The sequence below is a fragment of the Xenopus laevis genome, chromosome 5S, assembly GCF_017654675.1.
Source record: "Xenopus laevis strain J_2021 chromosome 5S, Xenopus_laevis_v10.1, whole genome shotgun sequence".
Taxonomy (NCBI): Eukaryota; Metazoa; Chordata; class Amphibia; order Anura; family Pipidae; genus Xenopus; species Xenopus laevis.
This window is the reverse complement of record NC_054380.1, coordinates 114245348-114273156: the sequence shown is the minus strand read 5'-3', so window position 1 is coordinate 114273156 and position 27809 is coordinate 114245348. Positions and strand designations below refer to the sequence as shown.

At 40.1% G+C, this 27809-nt stretch overlaps 1 protein-coding gene and 1 long non-coding RNA gene across 5 annotated transcripts in view; one reads left to right on the top strand and one right to left on the bottom strand.

The window, feature by feature from the left end:
* The window catches only part of plekhb2.S (pleckstrin homology domain containing B2 S homeolog), a 48638-nt gene extending 24449 nt beyond the window's left edge, over positions 1-24189 (top strand). For 2 of the 4 annotated variants that reach the window (XM_041563933.1, XM_041563932.1), the window contains 7 exons: positions 13577-13624; positions 16093-16245; positions 16626-16728; positions 17281-17320; positions 20421-20501; positions 21030-21135; positions 22805-23769. In XM_041563933.1, the coding sequence (XP_041419867.1) occupies positions 13588-13624; positions 16093-16245; positions 16626-16728; positions 17281-17320; positions 20421-20501; positions 21030-21135; positions 22805-22938 (654 nt within the window). In that variant the 5' untranslated portion in view covers positions 13577-13587 and the 3' untranslated portion in view covers positions 22939-23769. 4 annotated transcript variants of the gene reach the window in all.
* Positions 14373-16095, bottom strand: LOC121394313. The gene is made up of 2 exons (XR_005961647.1): positions 15259-16095; positions 14373-15054 (listed from the first exon to the last, which is right to left on the bottom strand). It is a non-coding gene; the product is annotated as an uncharacterized LOC121394313 (long non-coding RNA).
* Positions 24190-27809: the final 3620 nt, after the last annotated feature.

The window sequence follows — 27809 nt, the reverse complement described above, 5'->3', positions numbered from 1 at the left end:
TACATTAATTTTTATTAAAGCTTTATGGATCATATCCTGAGTCTGCCACTGACTAGATTGAGCTGAGCCATTAGTGCAGCTATAAAGTGAGCCTGGGAACTCAGACTCCTCTATTGTATATACTGAAGAAAAGAACTGATTTAACACATTTGCCTTTTCTGTATCTGTTACAACCAAACTGGTACTATTATTTAATAGAGCAACACTCTCAACCTGCATCTTTTTACTATTAATATATTTAAAAAACTTTTTAGGGTTAGTTTTCACCTCCATCGCAATTAACTCTTCATTTCCTTTCTTTGCCTTCCGGATTGCTGATATACAACATTTATTACAGTGTTTATATTCATTAAATGCAGCTTCTGTCCCAACATATTTATAGTTTTTAAATGCCTTTCTCTTCTTTCCTATTAACTTCTTTACTTCTGTATTAAGCCACATAGGATGATTCTTAGAGCTTCTACATTTACTCCTTAAGGGAATAAATTGAGAACAGTAATGATTTAATATCATTTTAAATGACAACCATTTCTGTGCTGTGTTTTTAGCTGAAAACTTAATGCCCCAATCAATACTCTGTAGGGCAGCCCTCAAGGCACTAAAAATAGCTTTTGCAAAATTCATGGTTTTTGTTGCCCCAGTATATATGTTTTTTTTGCACCAGACATTAAATGATATAACATTATGCTCACTATTACCCAGGGGTTCAATGACTTGCACATTTGCTATAAGTTCTGGGTCATTTGAGATCACTAAATCCAGAATAGCATTTCTTCTGGTAGGCTCCTCAACAACCTGTGCCATAAAATTCATGTATTCCGGCACCTCCTCTCTACAGTGGGGATCCCCAAGCATGTTGTGGTTTTGTGAACCAGTGCCAGATCCAGTTTGCTCTGCAACCCACTCAATCTGAGTCTGAGCGAGCCAAGGTGGGATTTGTAATTACGAGTCTGGCTGGGAAAGCACTCAAATTGGCTTCTCCGCACTGGGAAAAGGAGTCTCCTTTAATTGATGATGCTTTCCTCCTGGAATTCTGGACTGTGTTTGATGCTCCCGGTCGGGTTGCGACCGATTCATCAAAGCTGTTTCAGAGCCCTGATTCGCCAGGGGAGTCGCAACGTTGCTGAATATGCTTTTGAATTCCATATGCTGCAGAGATGGGTTGGAACAATGAAGCCTATCATGCTGCCTTCTACAATGGGCTCTCTATCCGCCATAAAGACGACCTGGTCTTCCGTGAATTACCTACACTGGTAGAAGACCTTATTGCTTTGGCTGTCAAGGTGGACACTCGGCAAAGAGAACATCAAGTAGATAAGGACCATGTCAAGAGATTCCAACCCTCATTGGCTCCCCGCTTTCAAAGACCCCTGTTACCTCCATCACCCCAGCAGCCTTCTGTTATTCCTCCGGAGGAACCCATGCAAATCGAAGGGAACGTCTTTCTGAACATGAAAAGCTCTGGAGGCTTTTGGCAGGACTATGTCTGTATTGTGGTGGTCAGTCTCATTTTGCCAATTCCTGCCCTGTGAAGCCGAAGGGTCCTCTTCTTCAAGGTAAACCTGGGAAGACATATGAGGGTGGCTTTACTCCAAAATCCCAAGAGAACTTCTTCTGCCTTTACAGATTCATCTAGCCACTAAGACTATTGTCGGCTCTGCCTTCATCGATTTAGGGACTGCCGGGAATTTCATGGATGCTCTCTTTGCCAAATATATGGAGGTTCCCCTGTATCCATTGACCACTCCCCTTTGGGTTACAGCAATTGACGACAGGCCACATACATCGGAGATAATTTCCATGACGACAGGGGAATTGCCTGTGCAGGTTGGGACTTTACATTAAGGAAAGTTATCGTTCCTAATTATTTCCTGCCCTTCCGTTCCTGTCGTCTTCGGTCTACCCCAGCTTCGTCTACATAACCCTTTCTTCGGGGCAGATCTCTCGTTGGAGTCCATTCTGTCGAGAACATTGTTTTCCCGCTAATCCCCTCCACCGGGTGACTATCTCTTCAACGGATCTTAAAGCCCTGCCTTCCTGCTACAAGGAATTTTCCGACGTCTTCTGTAAAAAATCCGCAGAGTTCCTCCCTCCTCATCGTCTCTAGGATTGTCCCGTCAATCTCCTTCCTGGAGCCATGCCTCCCAGGGGTCGCACCTATCTTCTCTCTCCTGCAGAGATCTCCGGGATTTATTCACCCTTCGACCTCCCCGGCAGGAGCTGGCTTCTTCGTGGAGAAGAAAGACAGTGGTCTGTGTCCCTGCATAGATTACCATCCTACAACAGACTCACTGTTCCAAGCCAGCTGGACATCCTGGTCCTGAAAAGACTCTTGAGCTGTTACGACGCCTAGTCTGGTGGCCGACTATCCGTAAAGACGTCAAAGACTTTGTTGCTGCCTGTACCATTTGTGCCACTTCCAAGGCTAGCCATACTCGCCCTAGCGGGTTATTACAACCTCTACCCATCCCCTTTCGTCCATGGACTCCCTTAGCAATGGACTTCATTGTAGAGCTTCCACCCTCAAGAGGGAACACTGTGATCTGGGTAGTTATTGACCGCTTCAGCAAGATGGCACATTTCATCCCTTTGCAAAAACTCCCCTCTGCGGTGGAATTATCCCAGCTCTTCATACAATTTATTTTCCGGTTGCATGGCTTCCCGTCTGAGATAGTCTCTGACAGGGGATCTTAATTTACAGCTAAGTTCTGGCGCTCCTTTTGTAAAGACTTGGATATCACTCTTCAATTCTCCTCTGCCTATCATCCCCAAACCAATGGGGCAGCGGAGCGTGTGAATCATGTGAAGCATGTTTCCCTTTGTCAGGATGACTGGTCCGACCACCTCCCGCGGGTGGAATTCGCTCACATTAATGCTTGCCACACATCTACTGGAAGGTCTCCATTTATGACTGTGTACGGAAAACATCCTCAAGCCTTTCCACAAGACTTCATTTTGTCTGATGTCCCTGCCGCAGATGATCATGCAGCCCATATGTCTGCTATTTGGGCTATAACCAAATCGGGTTTGGCAAAGAGTGCTCTTGTGCACAAGACTTTTGCTGATAGGAGACCCAGGACCTCTCCTCCATACAAGGTTGGTGACAAGGTGTGGTTATCCACTAGAAACATTCGTTTAAGAGTGCCTTCTTCCAAGTTGGGTCCAAAATTTGTTGGTCCATTCTCCATTGTGGAGATTGTCAATCCCGTGGCTGTTAGACTTCAACTTCCCCCTGAGATGTGAATTCCCAATGTGTTTCATGTCTCCCTGGTGAAACCAGCAATTTCCAGTTGCTTCTCTTCTGATCAGTCTCCCCCTGCAGCTATCTCTGTGGACGGCCAACAAGAGTATGAGGTGGAAAAGATCTTAGACTCCAGAATTTCCAGAGGTTCTCTCCAGTTCCTTATTATTTGTAAGAGTTTTGGCCATGGGAAAAACACACTGATGTACATGCTCCACGCTTGGTAAAGGCATTCTACAATCAGTTTCCTCAGAAGCCCAGACTTGGTGGTCCAGTGGCCCCCCGTGGCGGGGTACTGTCAGTACCACCGCTGGGAGTGCACATCGGCGCGTCTTCTCCAGGCAGTGCGGGATCCAAAATGGCGGTGCCCATGCGGTCCACGTGGATGCAACGCCTGAACGATGATGCAGGGCGATGACGTCATCGCCGGCGCCAAAGTTTGAATAAAAGGGCGCCTCGAATGCTGTATCCCTGCCCAATTATAGGAATTGTTTGTTTAATCGTAACTGGGTGCTCTAATATATTTGTGAAGACTTATTTGGACCTTGACCCTTGCCTGGACTTTGATTCTGTTATAATTCTGCCTTCCTTGTGAACTTTTTGCCTGTGACCTGACCCCATCTCCTGTTTAACCCTTTGGCTACCTCGACCTGGACTTCTGCTCCTAGGCTTCCTCCTTGGTCCGGACTACTCCCTCTGGGAACCGCTAGGCCCCCTGACAAAAAGTATTGGTGCTCTGGACATCACTATATCTCAGCTGCTGAAACTCACTGGAAGTGCTTTACCCAATGTGTATGTAGCGTTACACATTTATCTTTGCACACTGGCAACACCTGCAGTGCTTTTGCTTAAAAAAAATTTCTTGCCTAAAAAGAGTGAAAACTACCTGAGATCTTCTCATAGAGAAGAAAGGCTAAACGGCTTTGCTCTACTTGCAAATATAGCTGAATTATAGCTGAAAGTCAGAAAGTTTTCACATGATTGAATCATTGATAAATTAACAAAGAGAAAAGTTCATTTGAATAGGTTTTGTTAATCCTAAAGTTTTCAGATTTTCTCAGATAATGTATGTGTTGTTGTTATTGTTTACTGGTATACATACTGGTTATTTAAAATAGTTGTTTATGGTTTATTATACAATCAAGTTTTTTGTTGATTTCTCTTTTGTTTTACTGGTTTGTGTCATTCTCTGGAGCTGAAAGATTTTATTTTGGCTGCTGGAAGTACTATTGGGGCATATTATAGAAGATTAATGGCCGAACGGGTGCAGAGCCAACAGAGAACATGCTTTCTGAAGTCAGCATTACGCCATGCTCCCAGTTTTTTTTTTATATCGAAAAAATGTGTAACTTGCCAATCTTATTTATTAAAAACTTCAGTAGTCCAGGGGCATCACTACAGGGGAAGCAGATCCTGCTGTTGCGGGTGCCCCAGTCTTTAGAAGGCCTGGTAACTTTAACAATTTCAGTATATCTTGGTAGAATCAACTTACCAATGTTTTGGGGCCCTAGGTTGACTTTGTTGTGGGCCCTTTAACATCTAGTTATGCCACTGCAATAGTCAGTGCTCGATCCTGTGAAAACGAACACAAACATTGTGAATCATACTGTACCCATTATTTTCAATGAGCCTGCCAGTTCTTTAAAAAGTCTCAAAAACTCATTGATACATCTTGCTAATACAACTCCCATTGACTTATACACGAATTTGCTAACTTTTAGATGCAAAATTTTTAAGGTTGAATTTTTTCTTAGATTTCTGCACTGAATAAATCCGAAACATTGAGTTTCGGAAGCTTAAATCTGAATTCACAATTTTGCCATGAAAAATTCAGAAACATGAATTCGAATGATTTTAAGGCACCACAGAATTATAATACACAAACACAACCAGCACATCCTTATGACAGATTCCTTGGGATATATTTATCAAAGAGGTAAATTAGAGATAACCACAGTCCATTAGAGTGAAATTCTGCCACTACCAATTCAATTCTATTGTATTTTTAAAGGCATATTGAGCAAATGGCGAACTTTCACCCATTGATAAAAACTCTTTTAAAAATCCCATAGAAATGAATGGAGAGTGATGAAAATTCACTGGCAAAAACTGTGCAAAAGTTCTTTAGTGCTGAGTTTTTTTGCTAGCAAATTGTCATCTTCATCTTTTAGTAAATTGAAAAATTTGCTGTGAATTGTCATTTTGCCAAATTTCCACTAGAATCCACAGGTTGCCAGTCTGGGCCTGCTCATTTGCTCTTATTTCAGTTATCTCACAGTTATCTTGTCATTTCAATGCACAAAGGTAATTAAAACTTTTTTGAAATTTTAAGGAGTAAATTGTAACTTCATCATTTGGCCTTACAAAAATGTCACTTTCTTTTGCGACACAAATATGATGGTAGTGGCCCTTTAATGTTGCTATTAGTTGAAATAACTAAATGTAATGTTGACTGTAGGTGAATAAATGATTTACTGAAATTGTTTGCATTCCCGGTATGTAGAGCAGGTATATTCAATATTACCCGATGATAACATTACTAGACTGGTACTGTGCAATTGGATGATTCATTCCTAATATTTGCACAGTGCAATTGATAACACTGCGTGGCAGGACATGGGCTGAAGCTGTTTTCATGCATAAAAAACAGCAAAAGGCAATTTACTGTAACCAAGGGTGTGCTGTTATGTTTTTTGTACAGTATATTATATATTTTTACAAAAATGACAGATAATGCATTATATGCATTTAAAATTTATATTGGAAATTCCAAAATTTTTTTCCTCCAGTAATGTTTGTCTTATAAAATTAAAATCATATAAAAATGATTTTAAAAGATATTTGGGAGGCCAAAGCTCCAGTAATGCTGATAAATAGGAGGCATTGTTTGAGTGCCAAAGGGCTATTAACAGAGAAAGCTGTGGAACACTCCAGAATGCACATTTTCTCAAACTCGCCAAACAAGTTGCTGCATATTTCAAAGACTACAGTTCCCAGAAACCCACAGTAACAGAGAGAACTGTGGCAGCTGCAAGGATACAGTCACTCCAGTCATCGGTCATAAGATTGTTGTGAGACAAGGCGGTGCCAAGCAGGAAAGAATCATACGAGCCTCAGAGTTCGCTTGAGAGCAGGTTGCAGTTATTGAAAATATTGAACTGCCAATCTTTCAGGTAGGCATTGCTACTTCACCAATTCTTTTATGTATCTATAATAATTGTGTTATTACACAGTTTGTATATAAACTAGCTATTAACACTAGAAAACTGTACAAAAGTGACAGTTTCAGATATATATGATTAGACTGTGCTAAAACACCAGTACTGCAATGAAAGAGTTTAAGGGGTCTATTTATTAAAGGTTGAGTTTTAAAGGGGCAAAAAAAATCCAAATTTTTGGAGGGGGAAAAAACCTTAGAATTTTTTGAGATCTATTATGCGCTGAAGCTGCTAAAATTACAATATGAAAATACTCCAGCTAAAACCTGTCAAAATCATGTAAAAGTCAATGGCAGATTGTCCCTTTAACTTTTGGAACGTTTGTGTTCAATATTCCAATAAATTTGAGTTTTCTGAGCAACGACACAGTCAAGTTTTCAAAGCGTCAATTCGAAAAAGTCACATGATTCGAATTGGCGCTTCATTTTGTTGCAACTTATTTTGCAGCAAATTTGTTGAGAACTTATTTCAGCAAATAAAGGAGATTCACTTTTTTTGGTTATTTTTTGCCAAACAGTGAGAAAAAGTAGAGTTTTAGGAAATAACCCCTAAGGGGCAGATTTATCAAGGGTCGAATTTAGCATTTTTGAGTTTTTAATGGGCAAAAATTCAACTAGGGAGTTTCCAAATTAGAATTGAGTTTTTTAAAAAATTCAAATTAGATTTTCAAGATTTATCATACTCTGGCCCTTAAAGATCTATTCGCCACCTAATACCTGCCAAATTGCTGTATAAGTCAATGGGAGCGGTCCAGGGATTAATTTGGTGATGTTTGCAGCCTTCCTCACATTAGATTTGTTTTTTAAAAATTCAAATTAGATTTTCGAGATTTATCATACTCTGGCCCTTAAAGAACTCAAATTTGACTATTCGCCAACGAATTCCTGCCAAATTGCTGTATAAGTCAATGGGAGAGGTCCAAGGATTAATTTGGTGATGTTTGCAGCCTTCCTCACATTTGAGTTATTTTCTGAGAAAAAACTCTAATCGAATTTTTAAAATTCGACTTCCACCATTCGCCATCTAAAACCTGCAGAATTCTGTTTTAGCCTATGGGGGACCTCCTAGAACCTATTTGGAGTGATGGAGTCAATTGGTGTATTTTGAAAAATCTACATTTTTTTGCGAAAAACTTTGAATCAAATTCGATTGAATGCGCTATTCCTTTGATTCGTACGATTATAATTTGGCCGAATACAGACCTATTCGATCGAAAACGGACCTATTCGACCAAAAAAAACTTAGGGGCACATATACTAAGCTCGAGTGAAGGATTCGAAGTAAAAAAACTTTGAATTTCGACGTTTTTGTTTGGATACTTTGACCATCGAATAGGCTACTACGACCTTCGACTTCGATTTGAACGATTCAAACTAAAAATAGTTCGACTATTTGACCATTCGATAGTCAAAGTACTGTCTCCTTAAAAAAAACTTTGACTACATACTTCGCCACTTTAAACCTACCGAGCTACAATGTTAGCCTATGGGGACCTTCCCCATAAGTTTTCTAAGCTTTTTCTGATCGAAGAAAAATCATTCAATCGATCAATTAAAATCCTTCAAATCGATTTTTACTTCGATCGATCAAAGTATTTGCGCAAAATCCTTCGAATTCGATATTCCAAGGATTTAACTTCGAGGGTCGAATTCGAGGGTTAATTCTCCCTCGATATTCGATATTAGACCCTTAAATTTGGTTGGTCTTTTTGAATTCGAATTTCGAAGTTTTTCCAATTCGAAATTTGACCCTTGATAAATATGCCCCTAAGTGTTGAGGTGTAAGGACATTTTTCTTCCAATAGAAAAGTTTTGTCTGAGCCATAATGTGTATATGTATGTGTATATATATATATATATATATATATATATATATATATATATATATATATATATATGTGTGTATAATTACACAAAAATCCTGCAAAACCTGTGAAATATGTAAGGGAATACAACTGGTAGTCAGCAACACCTAGACCCAGGAACAATAGGTCTCATGGGACGTCTCTCTCCCAAACAACACTACTGCACTCTGGACCTGGCATCAACTGCCCATGCTCAGTGTCGGCAAAAGAAGATTACGCACCTATATCTAACTGTATTGTTCAAAAGAAAATGAAAGGCAATACCATTAATTCGCTGTCTGGCTCTGACATGTGGTTGCACTTAAATTAGCTATTTGCACTAGCTACAAGCATTATAGGGGGTTATGTAATGAAATACACTAAGTTTGCCCAGGAGCAGTAACCCACAGCAACCAATCAGAAGGCAGAAATTACTGGTCATCTGTTCAAAAGCAATGATCCTATTGGTTACTATGGGTTACTGCTCCTGGGCAAACATGTGCATTTTAATGCACATGGGGAATATTATATATTGTAGAGAACACCAGGGCTGGCTCCTTGACGGGAGGTATATTTCTCCATTATTTGGGCTGTGGTCCCTTTAAGCAGCGTGTTTCAGGGAAGGAGTCTGGGGATTATTTGGCAGCAACACCAGTTGCTGTGTTTTTTCTTAGTTTTTTAGGGCACACACCTGACCTTTACTCTGCATAAAGAGGAATCACGGGTGCAATTGAATGTAGAGAATGGTGCCTGGAGCCTGTGAGCTGGAAGTTTTTCTACAGGCTAAAGGAAAGGACTAAAACATATCCTTGTGTGCAAATGACTATGAAAGAAAGCCTGCTAATATTGGACATTTGTTGGTTTTGTTGTTTGGCCTCAAGTGGACTGACCAGGCCTACTTTGGACACTGTAAAACCAAAGGACCTTCACAAGCTGAAGTAAGCTGCTTATTATATGTTCATTTACTTTCTGATGAAGAAAAGCTACTTTGATTTTAAGTTTCTAAATAAATTGAATTTCTCTTAGAACGGTGTACTGCGTGCTGGCTGCGATTACCCCTCAATATTACAATATATATATAGGGAAGTACCTTTCCAAACAGTATTGTGTAAGAGGATTGTTATTATGCAGTCACATTTGTATTGCGCATTCATGTGATCAGTGCTAAGGGCTATGACTTATTATGTAAACAGACTCAGATCCAGGTTTGTTCAGTAAAATGTCATGCAGCCACCTTAGAACACCGTAAGCTATTTCATGCTGGATGTCTTAAAATTTTTCACATGAACATAACACTAGTGTCATTAAAGGTGTTCATCCTTAAATCAATTTTTAGTATGATGCATAGTATGATGTTCTGAGACAATTTGCAATTGGCTTTTATTTTGTGGCTTTTGAGCTACAAAATACAATAATTTACATTTATTTAGCTTTTTATTCAGAAGCTCTCCAGTGTAATTTCCACAAACTGGTCGCTAGGGTCCAATTTACCCTAACAACCATGCATTGATTTGAATAAGAGACTGAACTACGAATAGGGGAGGACCTGAATAGAAAGATAAGTAATAAAAGGTAGCAATAACAATAAGGGGCAGATTTATCAAAGGTTGAAGTGAATATTCAAATTCCGAGTTATTTTTTTGTGTAACTAGGGAATAGTCCAAATTCGATTAGAATTTGAAAAAAGATTCAAAAATTTGAATATCGAAATTTATCATGTACTGTCTCTTTAAAAATTCCACTTCGACCATTCGCCATCCAAAACCTGCCAAATTGCTGTTTTGGAGTCAAAATCTGTTAAACAAAATCTGTTAAACCCCCTAAATGTGTAGCCTTACAGAGTGTTTTTTTTTAGATCAGTGACCCCATTTTGAAAGCTGGAAATAATTCAAAAGCTATAAAAAAAGACCAAATGAAGTTATTTAGAATTAGCCGTTCTATAACATACTGAAAGTTAAAAAAAAAAAAGGCAATATAAATATGCTTGTATTTGTTAGAAAGATAGAATGAGAGAAAATAATTGAGCAGTTTTTGGCACTAAAGCATATTCCATAGCCTACCAGATTAACAGGAAATGTAAGTTTTCATTTTTGGAAGCTGTACAAATAAATCTACCTAGGCTACGCAGTCTACTTATTTATGTCTTGTATACAAGGCCTGTTGCATTTAATTTGGGTCCTCAAAGCAAGTTTGACTTAGGTCTATGTCAAATGGTCACCTTTATAGCAGAATTTATTTATTTTCTTTATTTCAAGGGGCCCAAATTAATAAGATGAATCAGCTTTTCCACTGCAAACGTTGTATATTGGTAATACTATTTTCTATTTTGGGAAGAAACTTCACATTATCAAAAGGGATCATGGAGACCTATATTCGGGTTCTGCCCCATAGGTCCCTGTCATAGGATCCTTGTGCCTTATGTGCAAGTAGAGTTTGTTTCTTTGTCTAACATTACTTACATTTTTTATTCCTTGCAGTTAGCATACACCCCCATATTCCTTATGTGAGTTTACTTAGAAAAGTACCTTATTAGAGCCCAATCTAAAGGAGGGCCTCTTGTGCGTTAATCTTTTCTATGGTAAAAAAAAGATCCCCTGCTATTTGTCTATAATGTACTCTAATGTATTCGTAAAGCATAATTATGTCCCTTCACACTTTCTCTCCAGAGGAAAAAAAAACAACCTTGACAGTCTTCTCTCACAGTTTACATCCTTCATGCCTTTTATAAATTTAGTTGGTCTCTGCATTCTCTCCAGCTCATTGATATTTGGAGCCCAAAACTGGTCCAATTAGAAATGCTCTATTAACCACCACTCTTTGTAATCTATCCTTCCGCCAGTTCTCCAGCCAGTTCTCTCCTAAGTACAAATATTATACTTCAGGCAAATTTTTCCTGAATTTAATCAGTAACTTTCTGTTATGTTTTGGGTAGCCGAGGATGAGTAGAGTATAACAGTGCTTTATTACCAGAGACTCATGCAGCCATTATCCAACAGTCACTTTCACTTTTAAGCTGTCAGGAAGTATACACAGTATAAGTCTGAGCACAGTGACATCTACAGGACATTTGTGTAAACATCACATATTCCCCCGAAAGTAGGAAAGCATTAGGGCAAATGTAATAAACAACAATGCATCTTAAAGCAATAATATACATTATTCACATCACATAGTCCTGGGTCCATGCAGGTAGTCCTTCATCAAATGGAGCTTCTCCAAAGTCAAATCTAACAGGAGCAAGATGACTTGCATTCCATGGGGCAAATTCACGAAGCGCCTAACGCTAGCGTCAATTCGCTAGTGTTGGTCATTTTCGCTACTTCGCAAATTCGCTAGTGTTAATTCGCACCCTTACGCCTGGCGGATTTGCGCAACGGACGTAACTACGCAAATTCACTAACGCGCGCATTGTACTGAACACTACCTTTTACGCTAGACTTCCTTCGCCAACTCAGACCAGGCGAAGCGCAATAGAGTAGATAGGGATTGCTTCAAAAAAAGTTCAAATTTTTTCTTAGTCCCAAAAAACGCTGGCGTTTTTTCTATACTATGGGTGATAGGCTGAAAAAGATCGAAAAAATTTTTGGGGCTCCCCTCCTTCCCCCCTACATTTCCTAACTCATCACAACTTAACTATACAGTGGGCACATGTGTAGGGCAAAAAAAAAAAAATTATTTGATGTTTTGAAGGTTTCCCAGGCATTTGTAGTGATTGTACGTATTCCTCCATTGAAATTTGAATTTGGCGCCGTATGCAAATTAACCATCGCTAGCGTAACTTCGCTTCGCTTAGCGAATCAACGCTAGCGCAACTTCGCAACCTTACGCTACCCCTGAGCGCAAATTCGGATTTTAGTGAATTTGTGGAGCGCTGGCGAAGTGTGGCGAAGTGCGGCGAAGTTACGCCTGGCGCAACTAAGAATCTTAGTGAATTTTCCCCCATATGCGTCCATCAATTTAGATTGTCCTTGTTTCAGTATTCCTGGTTTCTTAATTCTGACTAAAGATCCAGGCTGAAAGTATACTTCTCTGGCACCACGTTTTCTGTCAGTATACGCCTTGCATTTGGCTTGTTGACTTTCACAATGTCAGCAGTAGATGATTTTGTAGGCACAGTATTTTGTGGAAGTTTAATGTCTGCAACATGTAACTTAGTGCGCATCTGTCTGCCATGTAATAATTCAGCTCATTGTCAATTTGTTATGTTTTGGGTAGCCAAGGATGAGTAGAGTGTAACAGTCAACTGACCTCCCTCTTGCTTAATTTTTTTACTATTTACATATTTAAAAAAATAAGTATGGATTCCAAGTTATTTTATTTAATTGTTGCAGAACAACTCTTGACATGCTGCAGAAGGCAAACTGAAATGACTATCCCAATTAACTTGCAAAACACCCCAATAAATAGATGCAATCATCTCAATATTCAGCAGTTTAGAAAGGGTTTAATAGGTGGTTGTGGTAACAACATTAAGTAAACACAGGGCTTGTTCTCATCCAGAAATAAACATATTCTTAGCATCAGTGGCTTCATTATCCCACTGCTTTTCCGTCTGCTTCATCTATAATTCATAACAAAACTCACTTCATAACAAATATATCAACTGCAGTATGAACAGCAAACTAGCAGCCGAGGAGCCTCATCTTCCCATCCATGAGAAAGAGAAGAAGGTTATAAGAACATATTTATATACATGTATGGCTGCGTGTTTGCTATAGTTGTAGTCTCTGTATTATGTGTATTAGAGAAAGTATTTTCTGACTATGAGAAATCATGTTTCAAATTGAAATTTGAAATATTAAGTAACACATCTTGACAAAGGTTGTAGAGCACAACCGAAACGTCGATGTAAATCCGATGTAACGCTTTTGTATCCTAATAAATCTTTTGGAGAAAAGAAGATTCGGTGTGCGTGCTATTCTCTGTTCCTATATATATATATTTATAATTCCATTTTCATGGGGCCCAATCATAGGCTGTCTTTCCTGGGAGTTCCCTACATCAATTATAATAGCTGTTAACCTGCTTAGAATAATAGTCTAAAACTAATACAGTGTTGCAACTGTCCTCCTGTTTAGCATATACAAAATTCAGGGGGTTGTGGAAGCACGCTAAAGGCTAAATTAAAAAAAAAAATAAGTATAATGGAAGTGCTTCTTACAATGCACTTCCCTGGTCCCCTGTCTCATAAGTAATTCAGTATAAATGCAAGTGCATGTGCTTACAAAACACCTGTTTAGCAGATACATGATAATATTAATCTTCTATTTCTAGGAGCAGAAGCTATGGCTTACGTAAAAAGTGGTTGGTTGCTTCGTCAAAGTAAGTAGTATTTCACTTAAATCATGTAGTTAAAGGGCATGTAAAGTCTAAAATAGAATAAGGCTAGAAATGCTGTATTTTGTATACAAAATATAAACATGAACTTACTGCACCACAAGCCTAATCAAACAAAAAATGTATGTTTTCAAAGTTGGCTACAAGGGGCCACCATCTTGTAACTTTGTTAAACATCTTTGCAAGACTAAGACTGTGCACATGCTCAGTGTGGTCTGGACTGCTTAGGGATCATCATAAACAGCAGTAAATGAAGGGAGAATTTCACTGCATACAGTCAGGTTTCTTATAAAAATTATACACATTTTTTAATTAAAGTATATTGGAAATAGGTTTCTTTTTCATTAAAGAAAGTAAAGATTTATTTTTTTTGCCTTTACATGCCCTTTAAGCGCAACCTGTAGCCTCCCTATCTGGAAGGATAATGGCACCCTGCACAGATCAAACACCCAAAATATCAGCCAGAATAGTGATCCATACATGCCACCAGCAATCTAACTGTAACCTACCAATCATGAAGGCCGATTTGGTGCGACCCTTATGGCACCTGTATGGCTGGACAGGTCAGTCACCCAAAAGACCAGCCATGTGCACCTTGTTGTATGCGTCTGCTTCCAAAACTCTAAGGGGCATATTTATCAAAAGCCTGTGGGATTTGTAGAATTGCATATATCAAATTGTTGGATCTGCTCTATTTTGGGGTGTCAGGCTAATGACTTGAGACAGCCTGGTCTTTAAATAAGTGGTATATTTATTTACAAAGGAATGAAAAGGTATAAAATAAAAAGAGAACCAACTAAGATGGAGGAAGGAAGAAAGGGACAGGGAAAGGTGTAATGGAGGGGAGTGGAAAGAGCCTAACTAACAAGGTATTTACAATGCTCTTTATATACACATGAGGAAGACCATTCAAACAAGCATGCTACCCTTTTCTCAGGAAAGCCGCATCCAAAAGACAGTCCCAGCCAATCAGGTCGATACTAGCTGTTTTTGGAGATGATTCATCTCTTCTAAGATAGACAAGGGAGAGGAATCAAGTTAGGATGCACTGTAGATGAAATCCCATAGTCCAATGCTCCTGGTGTCCTTGGGAACACTTGCTATCGCTGCACCCACACCAGTGTGTCCAGTTATTTGCATCTCTTTGATGTGGACTGTACTGTAGCTGCAAGGATGGGAGGATGGCTGTTGTCCAGGATTGCAGCTTCACAGTTGCCATTGATGGAAAGGCAGATATTTGGTAACCCATTGTGTGTATGAGGCTTACTGTGAAATATCCAAAAGTCACCCTTTCATAAATACATTTCTAAAAATCTCATGGAAATAAACAGAAAGTGAGTGAATTCTTCTGTGCTGAGCTCTAGTCTCACGTAACTCTGCTCCTATCTTGCCCAGTATTGCATTCTCTATCCTACCTTGCCCAGCATTGCATTCTCCATCCTGCCTTGTCCAGTATTGCATTCTCTATACTGCCTTGCCCACAATTGCATTCTCCATCCTGCCTTGCCGAGCATTGCATTCTCTAACCTGCATTGCCCAGCGTTTACATTCTCTGTCCTGCCCTGCCCAATGTTGAGTTCTCTATCCAGCCTTGACCAGCATTACATTCTCTATCCTACCTTGCCCAGCATTGCATTCTCCATCCTGCCTTGTCCAGTATTGCATTCTCTATACTGCCTTGCCCACAATTGCATTCTCCATCCTGCCTTGCCGAGCATTGCATTCTCTAACCTGCATTGCCCAGCGTTTACATTCTCTGTCCTGCCCTGCCCAATGTTGAGTTCTCTATCCAGCCTTGCCCAGCATTACATTCTCTATCCTGCCTTGCCCAGCGTTGTATTCTCTGTCCTGCCCTTCCCAATGTTGAGTTCTGTTCCCGTCTTGCCCAGCATTGCATTCTCTATCCTGCCTTGCCCAGCATTGCATTCTCTATCCTGTCTTGCCCAGCATTGCATTCTTTATCCTGCCTTGCCCAGCGTTGCATTCTCTGTCCTGCCCTGCCCAATGTTGAGTTCTGTATCCTGCCTTGCCCAGCATTGCATTCTCTATCCTCCCTATCCCAGCATTGCATTCTCCATCCTGCCCTGCCCAGCGTTGCATTCTTTGTCCTGCCCAGCATTGCGTTCTCTATCCTGCCCTGCGCAGTGTTGATAAGAAATGATTAATACGCATTTTATGCTCCTAAATCTTTAGCCCATCTCTACTCATTAAGTGCCCTTTAATGTGTTCATATAATTCATCTTGCAGATTTGAGTGCCATGATTTACATTAATAGTTACTCTGTATCCCATTAATAAATGACTCCCGGTAAGTGCAAGAGAACAACTACAGGCAGTGCCAAACTACTTTCATGACTGAATCAAAATAAAGCCAGTTTACTGGTGGTCAAAGATTAACTGGTGTTCAGGGATTGAGGAATATGGAAAATTTAATTTTTTTTATTTTATCCCAAGGTACAATCTTAAAGCGTTGGAAAAAGAACTGGTTTGATCTGTGGTCCAATGGGTGTCTGGTATATTATAGTGACGAGGAACGTGAAGACATGGAAGATAAGATCTACATGCAGACAGAGTGCATCAGCATCAGAGTAGGAAATGAATGCAGAGGTAATGGTGTGTCATGGGCTGTCTGATGACATGATTATACTCAGGTCCATGCAGGTCTCGCATGAATTTTAGTTGCCCAGATTGTTAATAATGGGAGCAAGTTGCCAGGGACATAAATGGGTGGTGGCAGACCCTGAAGCTGCCCATCTAGGTTGGCAAGATAGGGTCAATGCTCAAAAAAACAAAAAACAGAAAACTTTAGCTCTCTGGGAACTAATGAATATACAGAAAGTTGGGTTACAGCGAATGCATAAGGCCATGTCTTTCCTTTTCTTTCTTTTTTTGATATAGAAAGCTTTATTTGAAAGCATTTTCATATAATCGGAACCTTCTACAATGTATAACTATTACTTTATTACTTATAATTATTACTTTCAAAGATCTAAACCCGCCCGAAGGAAGACAAAAGGATTGCTGCTTGCAGATTGTTTGCCATGAAGGGAAACTTATTAACCTGGTGGCTGAAAGTCCAGACGACTGCTTGTAAGTATCCGTTGCTCCAATACAATTTGAATTGTGTTTGAATTACTTACAATAATAATTGCCATAACATGCTTACCTTTACATAGATGTACAACTAATTAGGATTATATAATAGCATAGAGCACTTCCAGGCAATATTAACCTAATTAAGATTATATATGCCATTTCTGATGTCCAATAGTGACGGATCTGAATCTGCCTATACCTGCCTTATTTATTTTAAAAACACAATCAGATTTTGATCAACTAAAATATACTTACTCAGCTCCAACTACAGATTTCCAAAACTACCGTACTACAAATCCAGTCATTTCGACAAACTAGCAGTGATGCACAAATATAGTTTCATCCATTCTTTAGGAACAAGTCTCATGGGATCATGCACTTTTATATTGCTTAGGATCTATAATAACATCATCACTCCAGGTCAGCTTGCAAACTCCACTCCTAGATACAAGAAATCCTTATGAAGTGTTTTTTATCAGAAGCATTTTAAATTATTTCACATTGTTTGAAGTTGATGAGCATTTCATGTTCCCTTTTTCCCATCAGAGCTTGGGAGACTGCACTAAAGGATGCCCAAACTAAATCTGTGAGTAATGTCTTATAGAAAAGCTTTCCAAATTCAGAAATATTTAGAAAACAAAAAAGAATTGAATGAATCCACAAGTAAGTATTTATATATATATATATGAATGTACATGTTTTAGGGATGCACCGAATGCAGGATTCGGCCTTTGTCAGCAGGATTTGGATTCATGCCGAATCCTTCTGCCCAGCTAAACCAAAATCCAAATCCTAATTTGCATATGCATCCCCTAATTTGCATATGCTAATTAGGGGAGGGGAGGGAAATTGACTGAGATCGTTTTTGTCACAAAACAAGGAAATAAAAAATGTTTTTCCCTTCCTATCCCTAATTTGCATATGCAGATTAGGATTCAGATTTGGTTCAGTATTCGTCCAAATCTTTTGCGAAGGATTCAGGGCAGGGGCGGACTGGGGGCCGGGGTCCACCGGGACTGCTGTGCAGGGTGCCGCTACCTACTGTTAGGCGAAGCGCCGCTCGGCATATTTGCCACGAGGGCGCATCACGCATGCGCAAAGATCACTAGGCGCGCATGCGCAAAACAGTTTGGGAGAGGGGGTCTGGCCCGGCAGTGGCCAACTAGAGTTGGGTATTTTCCCGGTGTCCCGTTGGGCCAGTCCAAAACTGATTCAGGGATTCTGCCGAATCCAAAATAGTGAATTCATTGCATCCCTAAAATGTTTATATTATGTATAGGTATAGGATCTATTATCCAGAATGCTTGGGGCCGGGGTTTATTTGCATAAGAGATCTTTCTGTAAATTAAGTCTTTATTTAAACTTTAAATAAAGCCAATAGGGTTGTTTTGCCAGCAATATGGATTCATCCAGCTTAATTACCATCAAGTGCAAGCTATTATTATATTTATTATTACAGAGAAAAGGGAAATCATTTGGAAATATTTCAATTATTTGCTCTAAATGTACTTCCTCTAATTCAGAGCTTTCTGGGTTATGGATTTCCGGGTAAGAGATCCTTCAGTATCTATGAATATCACCAAAGCTTATATTTTCATATAATCTGTCCCACAAGTTTGTAGTATGCTAGTATGCTAGTATAGCACTTCGGCAGGTTTAATTTGGCGAATATTGAATTTGAAGTTTTTTTTAAAGAGACAGTACTTCAATTATCGAATGGTCGAATATTTGAACGATTTTTACTTCGAATCGAAGTAAATTCGAAGTTGTAGTATCCTATTCGATGGTCGAAGTATCCAAAAAATTACTTTGAATTTTGAATTTTTTTACTTCGAAAATTCCCTCTAATTCACTTTGTCCCTTGATAAATCTGCCCCTATTTGTTATATACAGCTCATGGGCTAAGATGGTCCTGAATATTTTTTAAATATGTGATGCATTTTCTGTTACTAAAAACATCCAGAGACAACAACATTGCAACATTGCATGTTTTAGTACCGCTGCAGAGTTGTCTTCCATGACTTGCAGAGTCCGCTTATCTCACTCATCGGAGAACGGAAGGAAACGGCTAGAGGACTGAAATTCGGGAATACCTTGAAAAAAACTTTTTGTGAGATTTTACTGTGAAAAGACAGCATGTGGTCAAAGGAGCTCTCCATGCAGGTGAAACAAGCCATCCTTAAGCTGCAAAAACAGAAAAAAACAATCCGAGAAATTGCTACAATATTAGGAGTGCCAAAATCAGGTACATCCTGAGAAAGAAAGAAAGCACTGGTGAACTCAGCAACACAAAAAGACCTGGATGTCCACGGAAGACAACAGTGGTGGATGATTGCAGAATCATTTCTATGGTGAAGAGAAACCCCTTCACAACAGCCAAACAAGTGAACAACACTCTCCAGGAGGTAGGTGTATCGATATCCAAGTCTACCATAAAGAGAAGACTGCATGAAAGTAAATACAGAGGGTGCACTGCAAGGTGCAAGCCAATCATAAGCATCAAGAATAGAAAGGCTAGATTGGACTTTGAAAAAAAACATCTAAAAAATCAGCATAGTTCTGGAAAAACATTCTTTGGACAGATGAAACCAAGATCAACCTCTACCAGAATGATGGCAAGAAAAAAGTATTGAGAAGGTGTGGAACAGCTCATGATCCAAAGCATACCACATCTCTATAAAACATGGAGGAGGCACTATGATGGCTTGGGTGTGCATGGCTGCCAGTGGCACTGGGACACTAGTGTTTATCCATCATGTGACACAGGACAGAAGCAGCCGAATGAATTCTGAGGTGTTCAGAGACACTGTCTGCTCAAATCCAGCTAAATGCAGTCAAATTAATTGGGAGGTGTTTCATAATGACCCAAAACATACAGCCAAAGCAACCCAGGAGTTTATTAAAGCAAAGAAGTGGAATATTCTTGAATGGCCAAGTCAGTTACCTGATCTGAACTCAATTGAGCTGCATTTCACTTGTTGAAGACTAAACTTCGGACAGAAAGGCCCACAAACAAACAACAACTGAAAGCCGCTGCAGTAAAGGCCTGGCAGAGCATTAAAAAGGGAGGAACCCAGAATCTGGTGATGTCCATGAGTTCAAGACTTCATTGCCAGCAAAGGGGTTTCAACCAAGTTTTAGAAATGAACATTTTATTCTTTGCTTTTTAATTTGTCCAATTGTATTTGAGCCCCTGAAATGAAGTGATTGTGTTAAAAAACTAAAAGCTTTAGTTCCTCACATTGTTATGCAATCTTTTTGTTCAACCCACTGAATTAAAGCTGAAAGTCTGCTGTTCAACTGCATCTGAGTTGTTTCATTTAAAATTCATTGTGGTAATGTACAGAACCAGAATTAGAAAAAAGTTGTCTCTGTCCAAAGATTTATGGACCTAACTGTATCTAAATTCTCAGTTGCAAAGCTAGCAAGACTTCCAGCCATGAAGCATAAAGTGAATCGCTGCTATGTGAATACACTATACTGGATAAGAGCTGCTTTACTAAAATACTGTATACATATTGATTACAGGCACAAATACATCATTTGTTTCTTGAAGACAGTTTTCCTTCAAATGTTTGAGATACTTTTGTAATTTGTTTCTATATTGTTGTTTTCTTTTCCATGCTGTCCTTTTATATTTGGCTCCAGTTTGGTTGATCATAATGTAGCATTTGATTGCTTTGCAGATGTTTGCGGAACAAAATCTGCTGTATGACGATGCTTTTCTTGGTCCCGCTCCACCATACACTCCATTTGAGGCACCTCCTGTAAGTGAGCAGCATTTCACCCCGACAATTGACCACAAAGGGGGTTATTTATTAAAGGAGGTTATTTATTAAAGTCCGAATGCCAAAAACATTCGGGATAAAACTCAGAAAAAAAAACTTACGATTTGGATTTTGCTTGATGTTTTTGTGTTTTTCCCCGATCCGATTAAATTGTGCTTTTTTTAATAATAAATAAGGTCCAATAAGTGATACTGGAAAAGAGTGATACGTGATATCTATATACCCAGACAAGTTCAGTGCACAGAATGAGATAGATAGAGGTGAATAGACTGAACGATAAGATTTTTGCAAGATTTGGATTCAGCTGAATCCCTATGTTTCAGCCAATCTGAATCCACTAGCTGGCAGCAGAGGATCCACTACACGTGCCCTTTGCTTTACAGACAGATCGATATACAGATATTTCATAGATAAAGGGAGGAGTTGTAGGTAAGATAGCAATATATATTCTTTCTAAAATGTTTGTGCATTAATCAATTATAAACCAGTCTTCAAAATTCTTTTTAGGCCTATGGATATGATCAGTACCCAGGGGGCTACCCAGTTTCTGGATCACAAGTTATCTATACCAGAGATGGGCAAGCATATGCCTCCTACCCATATCCCCCACAAGGTAAAGCCTGCGCTGCATCAGACCTGTAAAAACATTTACCAATCATTTTCTTAGTTGGATGATTGAGTTCATATGAGTACATTGATGTAATATAAATATATAAAAGTGGTTGCCAAATTGTGATGTCTTTCTGAAGGGAGCCAAGGACAGTGGCTGGAGGGACCAAAGAGACATGCTTTGGGGATAAGTTATGGTGTGATTTGGGGTAAATAATCATTAAATATAACGCTGATGTTTTACAGTAGACCTTCAACACAGGTCATGGTTTGCCGAAATTGCCAGCTGCACACTGTCACTGGTTAGGTAGGGGGCACTGTGGAGGCAGATGAGGGAAGGGTGAGTCCTTGAGGCGGGAGCTGTATGTGCCTATGGGAACACAGCAAGGGAAGAGCAGGACCAGGGTGACGAAGGCATAGTCTGTCAGAGTGGAACAGGTGCAGAGAGGAACAGGACAGTGCAGCGAAGATCAGGACAGATCAGAGAGGGTGAAGATCAGGACTGGACTGGAAGAAGAAGGCGACAAGTCAGGACAGGAGCAGACTGGGTAGGAGCAGGATGGAGCAGGTGTAGAGCAGGAACAGATAGGATGAGACAGGACGGTGCGGGCGTAGATCAGATCAGACTGGGGATAGAGTAGCAGGATGACTGGAGTAGAAGGAAAGGACTGTATAGCAAGAGAGGACTGCATAGCAAGAGAGGACTGGATATCGAGAAAGGACTGGATATTGAGAGAGGAAAGGTCAAGGCAAGGTCAGGTTAGAAGCAAGGGGCAGAGCAAGGTTCAAGGTATAAGGTCAGGTAATGGTCAGGACAAGGCAGAAACAGGTTAGGGCAAGACAGGCTCAGATCAAGGCAAGGTAACAAGACAAGGTAAAGAAAGGAAAGAAGGCTAGAGCAGGAACCCTTAGCTAGGGATGATGCTACAGTGCTAGTATGTGTAGCTAATGCTCAGTCAAGGAGGGCCTTAAATAGGGCAGAGTCAGCTGTGATTGGCTGACTCCAAACCACCAATCAGGCTGCTGCTGGGCTAGGGCTGCAAAGGCAAGGTAGCATATAGGGGTATATTTATCAAAAAGTGAAGTTAGAGATCTCCACAGTCCTCTAGAGTGAAATTTCGCCACTCTCTATTCATTTCTATGCCGTATTTATCAAAGGATGAACTTTCACTTTCACCCATTGATAAATACTCTTTTAAAAATCCCATAGAAATGAATGGAGAGTGGCGGAATTTCACTCTAGAGACTGTGGCGACCTCTAACTTCACTCTTTCATAAATATACCTCATAGTGAGCAACCCAGCAGGCTGCTCAGGTGGCCCAATGGTTAAGGTGCAGAGCCCGAAACCCTGTGTGCAACATATTTTGTCCCTTTTAAGATTCTTAACTATAACATATACAGGAGGGCTGTGATGGGAAATAATGAAAACAAATTAGAACAAAGTAAAAAAGAATTCAATAAGACAAACACAAATGGAGATGAGGGGTCCTTTACAACCCGGTTGTGCAACATTATGAATTGTGTCTGATATTTCACTTGCATTTATAAATGAGCCCTGTGGTATAGTGATGTCTTTAAAAAATTGTATTGAACACAGAAATAGCCATTTTATTATTAAGAAATTCAGTGAATTTCCAACTCTACTCTTTTTCTTCTTTGATGAATTACTCAGGATACGGAGCACCTCCAGCCAATCACATCATCATTCGAGAACGCTACTATGACAACGACGGGGACCTTGCAATGGGCATGCTTGCAGGGGCCGCTACTGGAATGGCTCTTGGCTCTCTCTTTTGGGGATTTTAAATGCTCCCATATAATGATTGCAGGATTTATTTCATAGGTTTCCCGTAACATTTCCAGCTTTCCAAACATTTCTTAGAACTACAGTCACGGAATTCACAGAAATGTGGATAACAATGTATTTATCGAGCAGAAACAATATACAATAACTCTTCTATGTGATAAATATATTATTTATTTAATAGTCTATATTGGTATTTAAGCTCATATGATACACGCTATACTACTTATCATTTGTAATACAAGTGGGGCTCTGTTGTGGCTTGCACCTTCCTGCACTCCTTTAATTGCATTTCTAAATAATGAGTAAGTTAGGGAACTAGGTAAGGGCGGCACACATCTACTTGCCTCCCCCTGCACATCCCTCATGAATACAGTGTTGCCTAACACACTCAGTTTTGTATTGGTTTGAGGGGAAGAAGTCTGCTGTCTTGTGCAGAGATCTGTAGCAAATTTTCAAAGGACAGAGCATAGTGCAAAGTGCAGGAGTCATTTGTTCCCTTTTTTGTGCTTTGTACCAGGGTCGGACTGGCCCGGTGGGACACCGGGGAAAAACTAGGTGGGCCTGGACCCTTAATGGGCCCCCGCCGGGCCAGACCCCTCTCCTGATTGCATTCTACAATGCTGAGCGGCTCCGTCATGCAGGAACGCCGAGGGGGCTCAGTGCGTCACAGTAGGGGGGTGGGGGGATTGGAGGGGGGCCCGGGGCCCACCTGGACTATTGTCCAGTCTGACCCTGCTCTTTACCCTGACCTGCAATTAGCAAAATACCCCCTTTGTCTGTTCATGGTTTAACTGAAAAACCATATATAATAAAGACCAGTTGCAAATCGTCTTGGAATATTGATGTCTTCATGATACTAAACATTAATTTGAAGGTGAGCAGTCCCTTTAAATGGCTCGGGAACAAATACTGTGTGAAAAGGAAATTTTCATTGCTACAGTTGTCCCTAAAAGAACTAGGGGAACAACCACAGTGACCCATTGCCTGAAACCTGGAAATCCTGGTGGCACAGGGGCAGGACGCGTCTTACATTCCCTTTGCTTCTGTGTCATTTATAAAGTAGAAACAGAGCACATGAAGACACACGGAGCATTTGGGCACATACAGAAGCAAAACCAGCACAAGGTATAAATGGTTCCATGCCAGGTATTAAGAGCAAAAACAACACTTTAGTCTGTTATTCCTTTACAGTAATAGTTAAATAAGAGAAATGAAATTTTTTACAGTATACATTAAAGGTAAATAAAAAATAAAAATGCTTCATTGGAGGGAGGCTGGAGTGGGAGGGACGCCATTCTTCTCTTTTAAGTTATAACATACATACACTTTGTATATAGTTTTTCTTGAAAAGTAAATCAACAAATGTTAAAAATACTGACATTTGTTAAGAAATTAAATATTTGTTGATGCTTTGAGCTTCCTTTTGTAGGACTTTTAGGGCAATGACACACAGTAAGATTTGTTGCCTGCAGTTCCTAAAATGCTTTCCCACTGGCAATAATGTCCCATCAGTGTGAAAACATACAAGTTGCTTTGGTTTTACCAAATTCGGCCAAATTTGCAGATTCGGGTAGATTAGTCGCCTGGCGACAAATCTCCTCTTCTTCAGGGCGACTAATCTCCCCGAACTGCCATCCATCGGCTATAATGATAATCGGTGGGAAGGCACTCGGAGCGATTTGTTTTCCGAAGTTTCCTTGTAAGGCAACTTCGGGCGACTTTGGAGAACAAATCGCGAGTGTCAAGAATGCCTTCCCGCCGGACGACTAATCTCCCCAAATCTGCCTGTGTGCCCTGACCCTTGTGCATTAAGAAAGCATTTTCAGGAGATTTTCCACCAGCAGTAGCTCATATTGATCTCCCCATGTGCCATTGCCGTTACTGACAATTATACTGTCGTTTATAGAAGACTCCAGAGAAATAAAGAAGAAACATACCTTCAGTTATTTACCTGTGTCCTTGTTTTTTCATAAACTGAATTTAGGTTTCAGAAAAGTAGATTTGCCACAAAAAATCTGTAAGGAGTGGTTCCTGCACACAAAGTTGCAGGTGTAAAGTTGGCCATACACAGGCAGATTTAAGATGCCAATTCAGGTCCTTTAGACCAATTTGGCAGCTTATCTGCCCATGTATGCGGCTTTCTGACGGGCCTCCCAAACGATATTGTGCAGGTTTATTTCTCCCTGCGACCCAGGTGTCGTTGGCGCCCATTCCCATCTTTGTAATCCATTTGTTTGGCCAAATGATATTGCCCTGCCTTTGGTGGGCATATTGGGAGAAAGATCTGCTCATTTGGCATAGACACCAAAATAGCAGATCTTATATAGTATATGGCCACCTTAACACAATTTCCCTAGACTCCTGGCAGGGCATCTGCTTCATGCAATGAAGAACAGACTAGGACACACAAATTGCTGTTAAAATGGAGCTTGACTCATTTATGTGGTAAAATGAATTGGTTAAGCATAATTTTAACAGAAATTGGTGTGTGCACCTACTACTCAGTTCTTCATTGTAACAAAATAACAACAAAGACAAACACAGCTTCACCTAAACAGAAGGATACCCAATACATGTCCAAACAGTTTTTTTGTGAAGTCACCATAACTTCACAAAAATCTAGACTGTATAAAAATACTGAAGACCTATACTAACCATGAATCCAGAGAGCTGTAATGTACAGTACCAGCACACAATGGTAACTGCCATAACATAACTAGGCTTGCAAGGGCACTTTGGACACTTGTACTGCATCTGGCAACATTCTGATATTAGGGCTTCTCCTCAACATTTGGACCTTCTCCACATAACCAATAGCAGTGAGAAGCCACAACTGGTATCTAGAACAGGACTGTATGAATTGCCATCAGCATAACATTTTTTTGTGTCCTAATATTTGTTGTTCTGGAGTCAGTTGTTCCTTAGATCATATGTTTTAATTCCACCATACTCTGGGACTAACATTTTTGGTTGACTGGAGAGATCAGTGTACATTTGAGTATGTAAGTATTGCCACTTATGGCAGAATCAAGAAGACATTTTGAGATCTAAAAGCGCTTTCCTGAGCAAAACATAAAATAGTTGTTGTACCTGGTCTTGTTTTTCACAAAGTTTGTAAAATGTTATCTCACCGTGGGATCACTTGCTTGGGATATACTGGAGGCACTTTAGGTACCTTTTGAAGAACTTAAGGGATGGTTTGGATAAGGTATATAGACTTGGGCAAAGAATTTAGAAAGACTGGGCCTCATTTTACGAAGCCTGCCATGATGCATGACGTTGCATTATTATTACAATACAAAAGGCAGAGTAATTGTAATTTGTTTTTGGACATTGTGCTTGAGAAAACATTGATGGTAAGTACCAGAGCCCCTATAAGGGGGGCACTGGGGGGACAATTTCCTGGGCCCGATGGCTTCTGTATGTTAAGGGGGGCCCAGCCGTGCTGCGATTCCTGGATTAGTCAGGCCTCCCTTGAACTGCCGAAGTAGGAGCCGAGTTGTGTCGAAGTAGGAGCTGAGCCATCCCGAGGTAGGAGCTGAGCTATGCATTTGGGCACTCATTTTTTTTAACTTGGGGGGGGGGCCCTGGGCTCTAAAGTTTTTTTGTTTTTTTTTAACTTGGGGGGACCTGGCAGCTGATGTTTTTTTTAAACTTGGGGGGCTGGCCACCAAGGTTTTTTTTTTACTTGTACCGGTCCCTGGCCACCAATGTTTTTTTTTAACTTGTAGGGGGGCCATGCCACCAATGTTTTTTCTTTACTTGTAGGGGAGCCCAGAAAATGTTCTTGTACTGAGCCCTGCAAATTCTGAAGGTGTCCTGGGTAAGTCATGGGGTGGTGTCCCAGTAGGATTCTATCAAAGGGCCTGTTGCAAACATCAGAATTGTTTGTCAATTTGTCAATCTTGAGCATGTTCCTATTCATAGGGACTTTTGGGCAGTATACTGCTTGGCATTTTGATTTGTGTAGTGGGTCATATCTTGTTGGAAGACCCCAACCCACACCTGACCTTAACCAGCAAAATTTTGCCATTGTAGGAGCCGCACCCAACTCGTACCCGCATCATCTCGCTCTGTGTGCTATTTCTATGTGCGCCTCTGGTTCCAAGAGAGGGAACCTTCAAGAGCAGTGGAGGAGTGTACTACCCCAATCTGACCCCCTCCCAACCCTAAACCACAATAGTTGCCCAAATTTCAACCAGAACCTGCTCAACCATTGGTGAACCCACGGGTCAGAGCAGGTTTCAGGTCAACTCACACATGAATAATGGCAATCTCTAAAATACCAGGTAGCAAACAATCATTCAGCTTGACCAGTGGCCAGAAAAAAAACACAAAACACATATAATCCCCTACAATGCAGACTATGCATTCAATAAAATCACAAAGTGATTGTGCAGTTAGATGAACATGTGATAGGTGTCAGATATAGTGTAGAATCACATTGGCCCTCTAGAACTAAAAATAATGATAAACATGGGTACTGAGATGTTTCCATATGATACCAAAACTACAGTGCAAACTTTTGGTAAAGACAAAAAACCTCCGCTCTTGAAACTGGAATTAGATTTGGGAGCAACACTCAGCTATCATGGCATCTTAGAGAACAGAACAGTCTAAATGCAGTCTCAGAAGATTTATATCCATCAAAGTTACTTTCAATCTATGCAATTTGCATTTATTAAAGGAAATATAAACACTCAAAACATGAATATAGCATTTTTCAGATAAGAGACTTACACTTTTACTATCATTTTTTTTTTCCTGGGTTTAAACTTAATGGGGAAGGGTTTTTAACTGATGCAAAATTTAAATAAATGTTTTGTTAAACTTATATTTTAGCAAGAATTTAAGATTGTGGCGCCCAAAA